This window comes from Grammomys surdaster, unplaced genomic scaffold (assembly GCF_004785775.1).
Source record: "Grammomys surdaster isolate TR1022 unplaced genomic scaffold, NIH_TR_1.0 181, whole genome shotgun sequence".
In the NCBI taxonomy this organism is placed as follows: Eukaryota; Metazoa; Chordata; class Mammalia; order Rodentia; family Muridae; genus Grammomys; species Grammomys surdaster.
Genome location: NW_021604626.1, coordinates 4,274,655 through 4,288,088, shown reverse-complemented (window position 1 = coordinate 4,288,088; position 13,434 = coordinate 4,274,655). Strand labels below are relative to the sequence as shown.

At 45.7% G+C, this 13,434-nt stretch overlaps 1 protein-coding gene across 4 annotated transcripts in view; it reads left to right on the top strand.

Moving 5' to 3' along the window:
* Positions 1-13,434, top strand: part of Capn9 (calpain 9) — a 39,709-nt gene that overhangs the window by 6,351 nt on the left and 19,924 nt on the right. For 3 of the 4 annotated variants that reach the window (XM_028767745.1, XM_028767744.1, XM_028767743.1), the window contains exons 2-7: positions 2,320-2,389; positions 3,904-4,022; positions 6,410-6,543; positions 8,537-8,705; positions 9,778-9,861; positions 11,419-11,504. In XM_028767745.1, the coding sequence (XP_028623578.1) occupies positions 2,320-2,389; positions 3,904-4,022; positions 6,410-6,543; positions 8,537-8,705; positions 9,778-9,861; positions 11,419-11,504 (662 nt within the window). The remainder of the gene's footprint in view (positions 1-2,319; positions 2,390-3,903; positions 4,023-6,409; positions 6,544-8,536; positions 8,706-9,777; positions 9,862-11,418; positions 11,505-13,434) is intronic. The other variant, XM_028767746.1, reaches the window with a different exon arrangement.

The window sequence follows — 13,434 nt, the reverse complement described above, 5'->3', positions numbered from 1 at the left end:
GTAGGTGACCTCACCTGAGGACAGCAACCTATGGGGTAGGTGACCCCCACCTGAGGACAGCAACCTATGGGGTAGGTGACCCCACCCCAAGGACAACAGCCTATGGGGTAAGTGACCCCACCCCAAGGACAACAGCCTATGGGGTAGGTGGTGCCGGTGAGATAACCTCAGCTACCACAGGCTCAGACAGAAGGATCCCAAGTTCAAGGCTGGCCTGGGTTACTCCGAAGTGCAAGGCCGGCTTGGACAACTTAGTGAGACCTATCTCAAAATGAGAAGTAAAATAAAATCAGGGGCTGGAGAGATGGCTCAGCAGTTAAGGGCACTGACTGCTCTTCCACAGGTCATGAGTTCAATTCCCAGCAAACACATGGTGGTTCACAACCATCTGTGTTGACCCTCTTCTGATGTGTCTGAAGAAAGTAACAGTGTACTGAGTACATACATACAATAAACAAATCTTTTATAAAAAAATTTTTTTTAAAACATCAGGGATGTAGATCAGTGGTGGGTCTCTTGCTTAGTGTGTATGAAACCTGGATTCCAGCCTCAGCACAGGTGGACAGGCAGACATGGCTGATCAGAGAAGGCTCACACTGGAAACTATTTATTACCTCTGCCAAGTCAGGGGTCCTCGGAACCCTGCTACACTGGTTCGGGTAACAGGTGACTGCGCTCTCCTGCTCCACGTCATGTGACCTCATTCTTAAGGAATTTAAAATCCTTTCTCATATACACATATCGTTAAAAGAGGTTTCTACCCCACTTTTGCTACTTGAGTTCCAGGATGAAAGACACACAAAAAAAAGCTTTATATTTACAATAAATCTTGAATAACTCAAGAGCTGGGCTGATGGCTACCCTACCCTCTATGCTATTAGAATCTACTTTCTTATTGATAACCCCGAGTTATTACTTACAATGTTTCATCTGGGCTGCTCTTAGCTCCATTGGCCAGCCCACACGGCCACGTTCTCTTGACTCCTAAAGCATGGCGGCTTCTTCCTCCTTCTGCGCTCTTCCTTCTCGTGATTCTTCTCCAACCCCAAGTCTTGAACCCTAAACCCCATCTATGTCTCTTCTGCCCAACTATTGGCATCTTTATTTACCAATCAGAATAGCTTGGGGACAGGGTCACTTAGCATCATTGCGGACTCTCTCCTTGTCTCCGGGGCAACCAGCCTTAGGGACCAACATTAGCATTAGAATACAATCAGCATTAGGCCAACCCACTATGTATCACATTTTAGAGTGGTGGTAGTGTATGCCTTTAATTCTGGCACTGGGACGGCAGAGATAGGAAGATCGCTATGAGTTCAAGGCCAGCCTGATTCACATAGCAGGTTCCAGGACAGCTAGAGCTACGTAGTGAGACCCTGTCTCCAAAAACCCATTTGTTTTATATAACTGCTTTTACTTTTTAATATTGTACATAGAGCTTTCCATGTTAAGTTTCTACAAGTTTATAGTTATATACACAAAATATACTTGGTTACATAAAATACCTAAGAATGGGGTAATATGTAATAGAGTGTACATAGTACATGGGGATAAAATTCTTCGTGATATGCAAACACCCCTCTAGATATGATAAGGATATAGAAAATCCACTGGGAAAAAGAAGGCAGCTGGGCACTGGGCAGGGTGTGGAGATCCTGCCTGGGGTGCCGGGTCACATGCTCATTACATGGTGACCGGTTTGAAGGCCCAAAGCTGACAGTTCTCCTCCTCCTCCTCCTCCTCCTCCTCCTCCTCGTCCTCCTCCTCCTCCTCCGTCTCCTTCTTCTTCTCCCTCTTCTCCTTCTTCTCCTTCTTCTCCTTCTTCTCCTTCTCCTTCTTCTTCTTCTCTTTCGAGACAGAGTTTCTCTGTATAGCCCTGGCTGTCCTGGAACTCACTATGTAGACCAGGCTGGCCTCGAACTCAGAAATCCACCTGCGTCTGCCTCCCAAGTGCTGGGATTAAAGGCATGTGCCACCACGGTAAAGGACTGATTGAAATTTTCCTGTGCCTAGTCCAGGACTGAGGCAGGAGGCTTGGTACTTGACTGACATCTCACTTCCTCATTAGATATGGCGTGAGTTTCTACGGAGGAAAGTGGTGGGATCAGGCTCTTCCCTGGGCTGAGCTATGGATGGACTAAGCCAAGCCCAGGAAGGGCAGAGCATAAACTCCTGGCAGCTTTTGGCTCCTCCTGGCCTTCGGCAGTGGAAAATCAAATGCATGAGACTCTGTCTCCCTGGGGAGTGGGGCTGCCTGTCTCTCTTGGGGCAGGGCTATGGGTGCTTTGGGCCTTCCCTAAGATGCTCTTGATCCTCCAGGAAATTGTGGAAAACCCAGAATTCATTCTTGGAGGGGCCACCAGGACCGACATCTGCCAAGGGGAACTGGGTAAGTAGAGAGGAAAGGGGACGTCCAGGGATCACACCTGAGTGCCACCAGAGCCAGAGCCATGAAGGCTCCTGAGGATCAGGACACAGGGCTGGGTAGAACAAGGCCACCACCTGACCCACTCCTTCCCTAGTGCCTTCCCTGCATGGAGTCCAATGGCTTCCCTACCTTGGGTATTCCTCCTTTTATGGTAACATTGTGTTTGGGCTCCGTGACTAGAAGTTTCCAGAGGGCTCAGCCTTCCCTAAAAACAGCAACTGATTCAGAGGCTCCCAACGCTTTGGCTCCCCAATGATGGCTCACGGTTTTGTAGCTCAGTGACGACCATTCCCTGCCATGTCCTCTCTCTAAGATCACAGACTTCTGCTCCTTTTCCCAGATGCCTTCTCAGTGTCACGTATGAGGAACTGAGGCAAGGGAACCAAGCAGTATGTCCAAGGTCACACACAAGTGACAGATGGACAGTCAGATTGCAAAACCATGTTGGCTGCAGAGTCTGTGCTTCTGGCCAGAACATCCCAGTAGCTTTCATACTCACAGTATTCCTCCTGCAAAGGACCCTGGTGGACCTCGCAGCAGCATCAGGAATTAGGGTAAAACTAGGCCAAATGTGGGAGCTGGAAAGATGGCTTAGCAATTAAGAACACTGACTGCTCTGCCAGAGGTCCTGAGTTCAGCTGGGCGGTGGTGGCGCACGCCTTTAATCCCAGCACTTGGGAGGCAGAGGCAGGCAGATTTCTGAGTTCGAAGCCAGCCTGGTCTACAGAGTGAGTTCCACGACAGCCAGGGCTACACAGAGAAACCTTGTCTCGAAAAACCAAAACCAAACCAAACCAAAACAAAACAAAACAAAACAAAACAAAAAGGTCCTGAGTTCAATTCCCAGCAACCACATGGTGGCTCACAACCATCTGTAGTGGAATCCGATGCCCTCTTCTGGTGTGTCTGAAGAAAGCAACAGTGTACTCACATAAATAAAACGAATAAATCTAAAAAACAAAACAAACAAACAAAAAACCCGAGCAAAGCTTATTCTTACTGAATCTGCAAAAAGCAAATACACTATAGAATGCACTAAAGAAGAAAGCATGTGTAGACTGAGCTACCCAGAGCCTAGGCTAACCCTGTGGTCACTATGGTTAGAATAGATCATCTGGAATCTCAGTGAGAACCTGAGCTGTCTTCACATAGAATCCCAAAGCCAGCTTCCCAAACTGATGACAGTTAACTAGGTTGAGAAAGAAAGAGAGAAAGAAAGAGAGAAAGAAAGAGAGAGAGAGAGAGAGGAGAAAGAAAGAAGACATGCAGATGATATATTGAAGACAGATAATAGTCAAGAGATAGATGATAAATAGATAAGAGAAGACAATGTATATAGACTATAAAGACAGACAGAGGTATTCACCATCCCTTATCACAGAGGGGTCTCCACACCCCTCTGGTATTGCTTTTTCTTGACTTCTGGGAATCAGTGGCCAAGAAAGTGTGATACTTATGTGACCTTCACTCTGCAGGAGACTGCTGGCTCCTGGCGGCCATTGCCTCGCTAACCCTCAATCAGAAAGCACTGGCCAGGGTGGTTCCCCAGGACCAAGGATTTGGTTCTGGCTATGCTGGGATATTTCATTTCCAGGTAAGGGAAACCTGAGTCCTTTGGTTTGCTTGCAATGGGAGGTGTCCCAGGAGATACTGTGTACAGTAATCAAACATAAAACTGAGAAACACAGCCATAGAAAAGCAGCCATGCGCTTGTATGACTGAGCTGCACAGTGACACTTGTCCCTGCTGTGCTCCTGTTTCCTTTGTCTATCTCTCTCTACCTACGTAAACACACACTTAATACACAGATGAGCACAATGTCAAACACATGTTCATATATGTATATACTCACACACATGTGCTCACATAACTGTACACATAAACACATGTATTCTCACGCCTGTGCGAATGTACACATGCTTCTATGCACATTCTTACATTATCACACCTATGGACTTACACACAGTGCACCCACATAAACATGCTAGGTCACATATATGTACACACACATATATGCATATGTATATGTGTATATATAGTATATGTATAGTATATGTGTATGTATATGTATAATATTTGTATATGTATATGGGTAGTATGTGTTTGTAGAATATGTGTATTGTGAGTATAGTATGCGTATGTGTGTATGTGTGTGTACATGTATGTGTGTGTATAATATGTGTATGTATGTTACACATATATATATGTGTGTATAGTATGTGTATGTGTGTATGTGCATGTATAGTATATGTATGGTTATGTATAGTATATGTATGGTTATGTATAGTATATGTATAGTATATTTATGTGTGTATATGTGTCCATGTATATGTATGTGTAATATATGTACATGTATGTTATATCTGTAGCATATGTATGTGTATAGTATGTATATATGTATGTTATATGTATAGCATATGTATGTGTATATTATGTGTATGTGTAGTATGTGTGTGGTATATGTATGTATAGTATGTGTATATGTATGTGTATGTATATGTGTATGTATGTTATAGCATGTGTATGTGTAATATATGTATTGTACATGTGTATAGTATCTGTATGTATAGTGTGTATAGTGTGTATAGTATATATGTGTGTGTATGTATAGTATGTGTATATGTGTGTATGTATGTGTATAGTTTGTATATATGTAGCATATGGGTTTGTAGGTGTATGTGTAGAGTATGTGTATCTGTGTAGTATATGTATGGTATATGCATATGTAGGTGTATGCATGAGTATAGTATGTGTAGTATATGCATAGTATATGTATATGTGTATGTATATGTATGTGTAGGGTATATGTGTATGATGTACATGTCTATATATGTACTCACCCACATATTCACATACATATTCTGTCCCACACCCACATATTCACAGATGAACTCACCCACTGTTGTAGTTTCCTTCTTTCTGTCTCTGTGATAAAACACTTGGATGGAAAGTAACTTAGGGAAGGGAAAGTTTTATTTGGCTGACTTAATTCATAAGGAGCTCATATTCCTTATGAATAATTCCTAATTCATCACTGAGGGGAGGTCGGGGCAGGAACTCAAGCAGAAACCACTGAGGAAAGCTGCTTCCCATTTGCTCACTAGTTCACACTAGCTTTCTTACGTAGTCCAGGACGCTGCTGAAGCTGGCACCATCCACAGCGAACAGAGCTCTCCCCCATCAGTCACAGTCAAGACAATCTCTCAGACATGGCCACGGGCCAACCCCTGAGCAATTCCTCTATGGAGATGCCCTTAGATGACTCCAGGCTTTGCCAGGTTGACAGCTGATGCTAACTAGGGCACTCATGATGCACATTAAGATGTACACACTCACGTGTGCATGTGCGTACATGTGCGTACACAGGAACATGCACACTCAGGTTCATAACGACATGCATGCCTCCCCCACATATGTTCACACATTCAAACACCTAAACAGACTCTCAGGTGTATTACCCGAACACCTCTTACTTCTACGAGCATAGCACACAGGAAAACCAAATCCAAACACATGTGTGTTGGGGCTCCACCTATGTGAGCTGGTGAAAGGTCAAAGCTGGGTAGAAATGTGAATGGAGACTGGGCTGAGTGTGAACAGAGCTAAGCCCGTATCCACCCTCCCATATCTGCCCACCTAACCTGGTGTCCTGTGGAGAAAATGCATTAGCTCAGAGCACAGGGGTATCTACTATGACTTTTCCCTCACCCACCTCCATGGTGACAGAGTCCTGGAATTGATTTCCATAGTGGGTGAAGGCCCAGTGTATGGCTGAGTGGACAAATCCCAGGTGGCCCTGCTGTGACACCCAGCTGGCCTTGTCATGACATCCATGCAGCCCTGAGGTGGTACCAGATGATATTTTCCTTGGAGCACAAGGGCAGTTTGCTCAGGGGGAAGAACCATGGAGTTAGCATTTGCCGCTGGGCCCACACCTCAATGTGACTCACCCTTGTCACCGTGTCTTGCCCTGGACACTAGTTCTGGCAGCATAGTGAGTGGCTGGACGTGGTGATTGATGACCGCCTGCCCACCTTCAGGGACCGCCTGGTCTTCCTCCACTCCGCTGACCACAATGAGTTTTGGAGCGCGCTGCTGGAGAAAGCCTATGCCAAGTGAGTGGGGCTCCCTCCTCCTGTTCCTGAAGCCTGGACTCTTCCCCTCACGGGGATGTTTGGTGGTGAGACAGGGATGCAGTCGGTAGGGAAGAATGGTTGCTACCTGTCAGGAACTTGGACCACTAGGCTGTTCTCATGAGATGACCTAGACATTTCCAACTTCAAACATGGCGGCCACGTTTCCTGACTCCCCTAGACACTGATCTGACCGTGGCAATGCCGGCAGGAGAGATGCTAGGAGGAAGGAGGACCCCTGGCTGTGCCCACATGGGACAATGGTTCTTCAGGTCTCATACCAGGATTTGCCACAGCTTAGGTGTGTAGAAAGACATGAGTAGAAAGACAGCAGCTGTCCCCAAGTGTTTGTTTCCTTCCTTTTAAAAATCGTTATGAAACATGCATGACATAAAATTCACCATTGTAACATTTTGAGAGGATAGTTTAATGACATTAATACGCTTATCTGCCATGTGAACAAACACAGCACCCACCCTCAGAAGCGGTCACCTTGCAAAACTAAAACCCAGTCCCTGATAGACTCTGGCGCCCCATCCCTCTCCTTCCAGCCCACTCTTGGCACACCATCCACTTCCTGTTTCTGTGGTTGAACCAGCCCAAGAACTTCACATAAGTAGGGTTAGCACATTCATCTCTAATCCCCAGCAAACGGTCCCATTGCCCTCAGACCTCCACTTCCAGCTGAGATACCGAGGTCCAATCGCATCACAAATGTATAAGATGAAGCTTGATTGAGTTGGGAAGACAGTGGATGCCTTGGTTGCCCTAGGAACACACATCTGAGAGATTGAGGCATGTACTCTGATAGATAAGGGCACATCCCGTAGGGTTCAGACAGGGCATCCTGATGCAGTGCTCCGCACAGTGACTGAGCAGTTGGCGAGATGGAGGGCAGGTAGGGAAGCCAGCTGCTAGCTGTTGGAGGGTAATGTTACCCAGCAGGGTAGAAGAAACTCTACAGATGCTGATGGAGGGCACAGGAACACAGGGTAGACTTGTGATGATCCAACCAGAGGCGGTGAGGAGAAGTGCATGTGTGTGTGCATAGGTTATGCATACAAATGCAAAAGGCTAGGCTTGGTCATGAGTGCCTGTGACCCCAGTGCTGTGGAGAGCAGAGACAGGAGGCTCTCTGGGGTTTGCTGTCTATCAGCCTTACTCCAGGTTTAGTGAAAGACCCTGTCTCAGAATAAGGAGGAGCATGATAGAACAGGCCGCACAATGTCCTCCTCTGGCCTCTGTGTGTGCAAACAGATGCATCCATACACAAATGTGCATATACAGCACAACTACTCACATATACACACACACACACACACACACACACATATTGAGATGAAGCTGGGCAACTGCAGCTCTGGGGAAGCTGAGGCAGGAGGATCACCATAAGTTTGAGCTCAGCCTGGTCTGCATAGAGAGTTTCAGGCTAGCTCGGGTTATATAGCAATATTGTGTCTTCATTTTTTTCCTTGGGCTTAGTAACTTACTCCTACAATCCTAGAACTGGAGATTCTGAGACAGAAGGCTTGCTATGACTCTGAGACCAGCCTGGTCTATGGAGTGAGAGTCTGGCTCACACCCAATCATACACACACACACACACACACACACAAATCAAGATGAAACTGAACGTTGTGATCAATACCTATAACCCCAGCTCTGAGACAAGAATATCACCATAACAACAGTAAAAAAGTAATCTCAGCATTTCAGAGACTGAATCAGGAGAACGAATTAACAACTAAGCATTTAAACACAAAACAAAACACCATGTTTGTAAGGAAGATGGCAGGACTGGCCCAGACTATGATCCCCTCGAGGTGTCAGCCTCAGTTGCTCATCTTGCTAGTAACAGGGCTTGCCCCACTGCCTTTCCTCGCTGAGTCTGCCTGGTGCTCTGTGAACTGAGCATACCCCACACCTCATCCTGTTCCTCCACCCCCTCAACCAATCTGCTCTTCCATCTATGTAGGCTTAACGGGAGTTATGAGGCACTGAAAGGGGGCAGCGCCATTGAAGCCATGGAAGATTTCACTGGGGGTGTGGCTGAGAACTTCCAAATCCGAGAGGCACCAGAGGATTTCTATGAGATTCTGGAGAAGGCCTTGAAGCGTGGTTCCTTGCTGGGCTGCTCCATAGATGTAAGTGGCTGGCTGCCCGTGTAAACACCAGCAGACAGAAATAGCAACCCAGAAGGAACATGAGTAACTGGAAGGTGGTCATCGTTAATTGAAACACAAGTTGGTAGAACGCTTACCTAGCACACAGGCAGCCCTAGGGTCTAGCCCCAGCATTACATAAACCAGACTAGTGAAATATCCCAGCACTCAGGAGATAGTGGCAAGAGAGCCCTCAGCTCACAGCCATCTTCCATTACATGACAGGACAGGCTGGGATACGTGAGACTGTCTCAAACAAACAAGCAAATACAAGCTCTTAGTGATGCTTGTTGGATTGCAATGGGCAAATATACCTGCTGCCAGGTGGAACACCCCAAGGCGTCTAGAGGTAGAGCTATCTGTCTCTCCCATCATGCCCTGGGATGCTTCCCCAGTACCCCACCAACCAGAGCCCTGGCTGCCCTCAACCCCAGTGCTGTCAGGCAGGATTCACCTCACTGAAGGGAATCCACCATGAACTCTTCTGAAGTGTGTTCCTTTTATCTCTACGTTATGAAAAAATCCACCAGAAAGAAAGCTAACAGGGTTTTTCTAATCCTTCTGTGCACAGAATACATATAGAGATAAAATTTCATATCCTGTGTGTTTGAAATCTATTCAAGTTTCCCCTTTCTTCTTGGATTAACTACAAAGATCTGTTGTTTGCGTGTGAATGAATTGTTCACTTCCCCTGCAGGTTCTTGTTCACGACCAAGTCACATGTCACCAGGGTAGGCCTCTCCCCTGTGTGACTGTGGGTGTTGTTCACTAAACTATCACTGAGGTGGCTGGTTTCTGTTTGGGGTCAGAAAGGTAGACTCTTTGCAATTGTGGGGGGTCCCTCTCCCCTAAAAAGAGATTAGCTTTGCTGTGTATCATTGATGGACCTATTAGGGAGTCCTGCACTCCCAATTTCTAAGGCCTACATGCATGGCTGCCCTTGAGGAACTGAGGGCTGGGGTGTGCTAAGGTAGGCATGGGGCTAAGGCTGGGCCTGACACAGGGGGAGGGTGGCATAGATGATGGATCTGACTCTGGTCTTCCTCTGTTCTAGACCCTGAATGCCTCAGAATCTGAAGCCCGCACACCTTTCGGTCTCATTAAAGGCCATGCCTACACTGTGACTGGGCTTGACCAGGTAGGGGCAGGAGCTACTGCAGGGGATGGAGGTGGGGGAACAGGACAAACCAGTCTTTAGATACATTGTACAGCAGAGGGCATCTCACCTAACACAGTAGACAGGAGCCAGGGGGGAGGTGGGTGACCCATGCTCACCTTAGGGGGATTGCAGATTTTGTGTTTATAAATTAATTGTTTCTTAATAATTCTATAGCAGTCATACACAGCCAGGGTTTTGCAGAGAAATACAACCATTACAAGAACAAATGAATAAATATATACATACATATACATGTATGCTTATTATGTATACATACATGTATATTTGTTATATATGCATACAGATATGTATATTCATTATATATGCACATGTGTATACAAAACATGCATCTTTATACATATTTATGGTTTTATGTATATATGCATATGCATACACATTTTATATAAGTATAAGCACATGAATTGTGTATACGGACACATATGTACATATTCATTATATAGATACGCACGTATATATGTGTTGAGATTGTTCCCGTGTCTGTTCCCATCACACATGCTCACTTGAGGACACAGGTGGATCTGCGACCAGATCCTCCAGCTGTTCCCAACCCAGCGACTTCTCCTCACCCTGGTCCACTTGCTTCTGCATTCTGTCCATGGATAAGGTGCTCGCTCATGTCTGCATGTGAGATTTCATACAAGAGTTGACGTGTGTGATTACAGAGCCGTGAGCTTCTAACCTCTGAGACTTGATTTGTTTTGTTTTGTTTGAGATAGACCCTAGGCTGGCCTCAAACTTGTTATATAGTCAAGGCTACCCTTGAACTTTTGATCCCCTGCTTCTACCACCCAAGTGACAAAAACATGAAACAACAGGCATGTGCCACCACACCTGGTTTATGTGATTCTGGGGATCAAACTCAGGGCTTCTTGCAGGCTAAGCAAATAGCCTACTGACTAAGCCAAGCCTCCAGCCCATTGACTTATTCTCTCATGTCACAGTTCAACTCTCATTCAGCATGTGACAGTAGACTGAACTGAGAGCTAAGATCTCTGGCTAGTTGATACCTTATAACCTCTAAAACCTTTCTCAGGGTCTCCCTTCCCTACTCAGTCCTCAGGAACCGCTGATTTTGGCTAGCTGATATTTTGTAACCTCTAAAACATTTCTCAGGGTCTCTCTTCCCTACCCAGTCCTCAGGAATGGCTGACTCTGGCTAGTTAATATGTTGTAACCTCTAAAACCTTTCTCAGAGTCTCCCTTCCCTACCCAGTCCTCAGGAATGGTTTGACTTGTCTCCTACCAGCTCAGGCTTATCCACACCAACAGCAAGAATCTTCTCTTAACCATTGCTGATGAAGGTTTATTTAGTATACAGAGTCTAGAAAAAGCAAGGAAGCTTTGTCTCAGAAAAGCAAGGAAGGAGGACATGAGTGTGTGGGGCACATCTTCATTGTGTTTTCCTCAAGAGCTTGGATAACAACAGCTCTGCACAGAGATGGACCTCAAGTCTCATGGATGGATAAAGGCGTCATGCGCCTCACACCATGTTCATTTGATGCTTTTTTCTTTGAGGTAAACTTCCATGGCCAGAGAATCAAGCTCATCAGAGTCCGTAACCCTTGGGGCCAGGTGGAGTGGAACGGGCCGTGGAGTGACAGGTCAGTGGTTCTGCTCCATTTCTGCTCTGTGGTCAGTTCCCAGGTGTGTGTATCCAGGCTGACCTGTGAGGGACTGGCCTGTCCCAGAACTCTCTGTGCTGCTTCTGTGTCCTACTTCTCCCCTTCAGTCCCTACTTAGAACACCTATGTCAAACTCGATCCTGGATAAACAACACTCAGGATGGCTCTTTCCCTGTCATGTGATCACATTGCTAACGAATGTGTTATTGTCACTGGGGTAACAGGAAGGAATATGACTCTAGTTATAACCAACTCTGTGTGTATGTGTGGGTGTACATGTGTGTATGTGTGTGTTTGGGTATGTGCATGTGTATATGTGTGTGTATGTGTGTGTGCATGCATGTGTATGTGTGTGGCTGTGTGCACATGTGTATATGTGTGTGTGTATGCATTTAGTGTGTGTATGGCTGTGTGCACATGTGTGTATGTGTGTGTGCAGATGGGTGTGTGCATGTGTGTGTGCACGCATGTGTGTGTGTGGCTGTGTGCATATGTGTGTATGTGTCTGTTAGGGTATGTGTATATGTGCATGTGTGCATGTGCATGCACATGTGGGTTCATGCATGTATTCACATGTATGTGTGTTAGGATATGTATGTGCATATGCACACATGTGTGTGCATGCATGTGTGTGCACCTGTGTGCACATGTGTATATGTTTGTACACATGTTGTGCATGTATGTGTGTGTGCACCTGTGTGCACATGTATGTATGTATGTATGTATGTATGTATGTATGTATGTATTATGTATGTGTGTTAGGATATGTGTGTATGTGCATATGCACACATGTGTGTGCATGCATGTGTAAGAGTGTGCATGTGTTTTTTGAGGCTAGAAATCCCTAAAACACTGCCTAACCAGGTCCCTCTTCCATTCTCTGTTGGTCATTGATCAGTGGCTAAAGCCCAGAGTCCAACAGAGAAACAGAGGTAGAATAGGAAGTTGGCCCTTTACTAGGCTCTGATAATATGGAAAGACCAGCTTTCCTGGCTATACCCACCTGTCCCTTGGACAGTGATCCAGGTGACTGGGAATTGAGAAGCTACGGCCTCTCCACACCCCTGCAACATTTTTGTCCTGCTAGTTTGCACTGCCCTGCTCAGATCTCAAGGGGAATGACTGGGAAGGACTCTGACCAGGACAGCAAGGGAAGGGCAAGGTTGGCTTCCCTCTGCCAGTGGAAATGGGAAGAAATGAGGGAGAGAAAACCTGAAGTAATAAGACGGACATTGAGATCAGAACTGGTGCCTGGTGCTACCCATCAAAGACATAACTTAGCCGCTCCATCCAATCATTAAGTGTGACCCACTTAGAATTAAATGGTTCAACAAGCCAACTGGGGCCCTCAGTTCTCTCATCTGTCCACCAGGCCCTCCCTGGATTCCATGAGCACAAAACACGCCTGCCACACCGTCACAGCACCACAACACATGAGGAGATTTGAATGATGGCAACCCCTTTATCTGAAATTTCACCATCCATAGTTTCTGTTGAATATGGTCAACTGAGGTCTGGGAATATAGTATCATGTGAAAAATTCTAGAAATAAATGTTAACTGTCACATCATTCTTTGCAGAGTGGTGAATCTTACACTATATATACCACTGTGTTATGGACTATTGCAGTGTGTGTGTTTAAGTAGCCTTATTACACTTAATGACAGCCCTACATGTAAGAAGTGTTACAATGACCACTCAGACAGGTCAGAGAAAACAGAAGATGCACCCCTTGGGTGAAAACATAAAAGTGTTCAAGCTTACCTAGGAAAGAAAAACATTTTATGTTGGGTTTTCTAAGATTTCCAGGATAATTAGAGCAATAGATGATAGGTGTAGATTGATAAATGATAGATACATACATATACACACATAGATACATACATATACACACATAGATACATACATA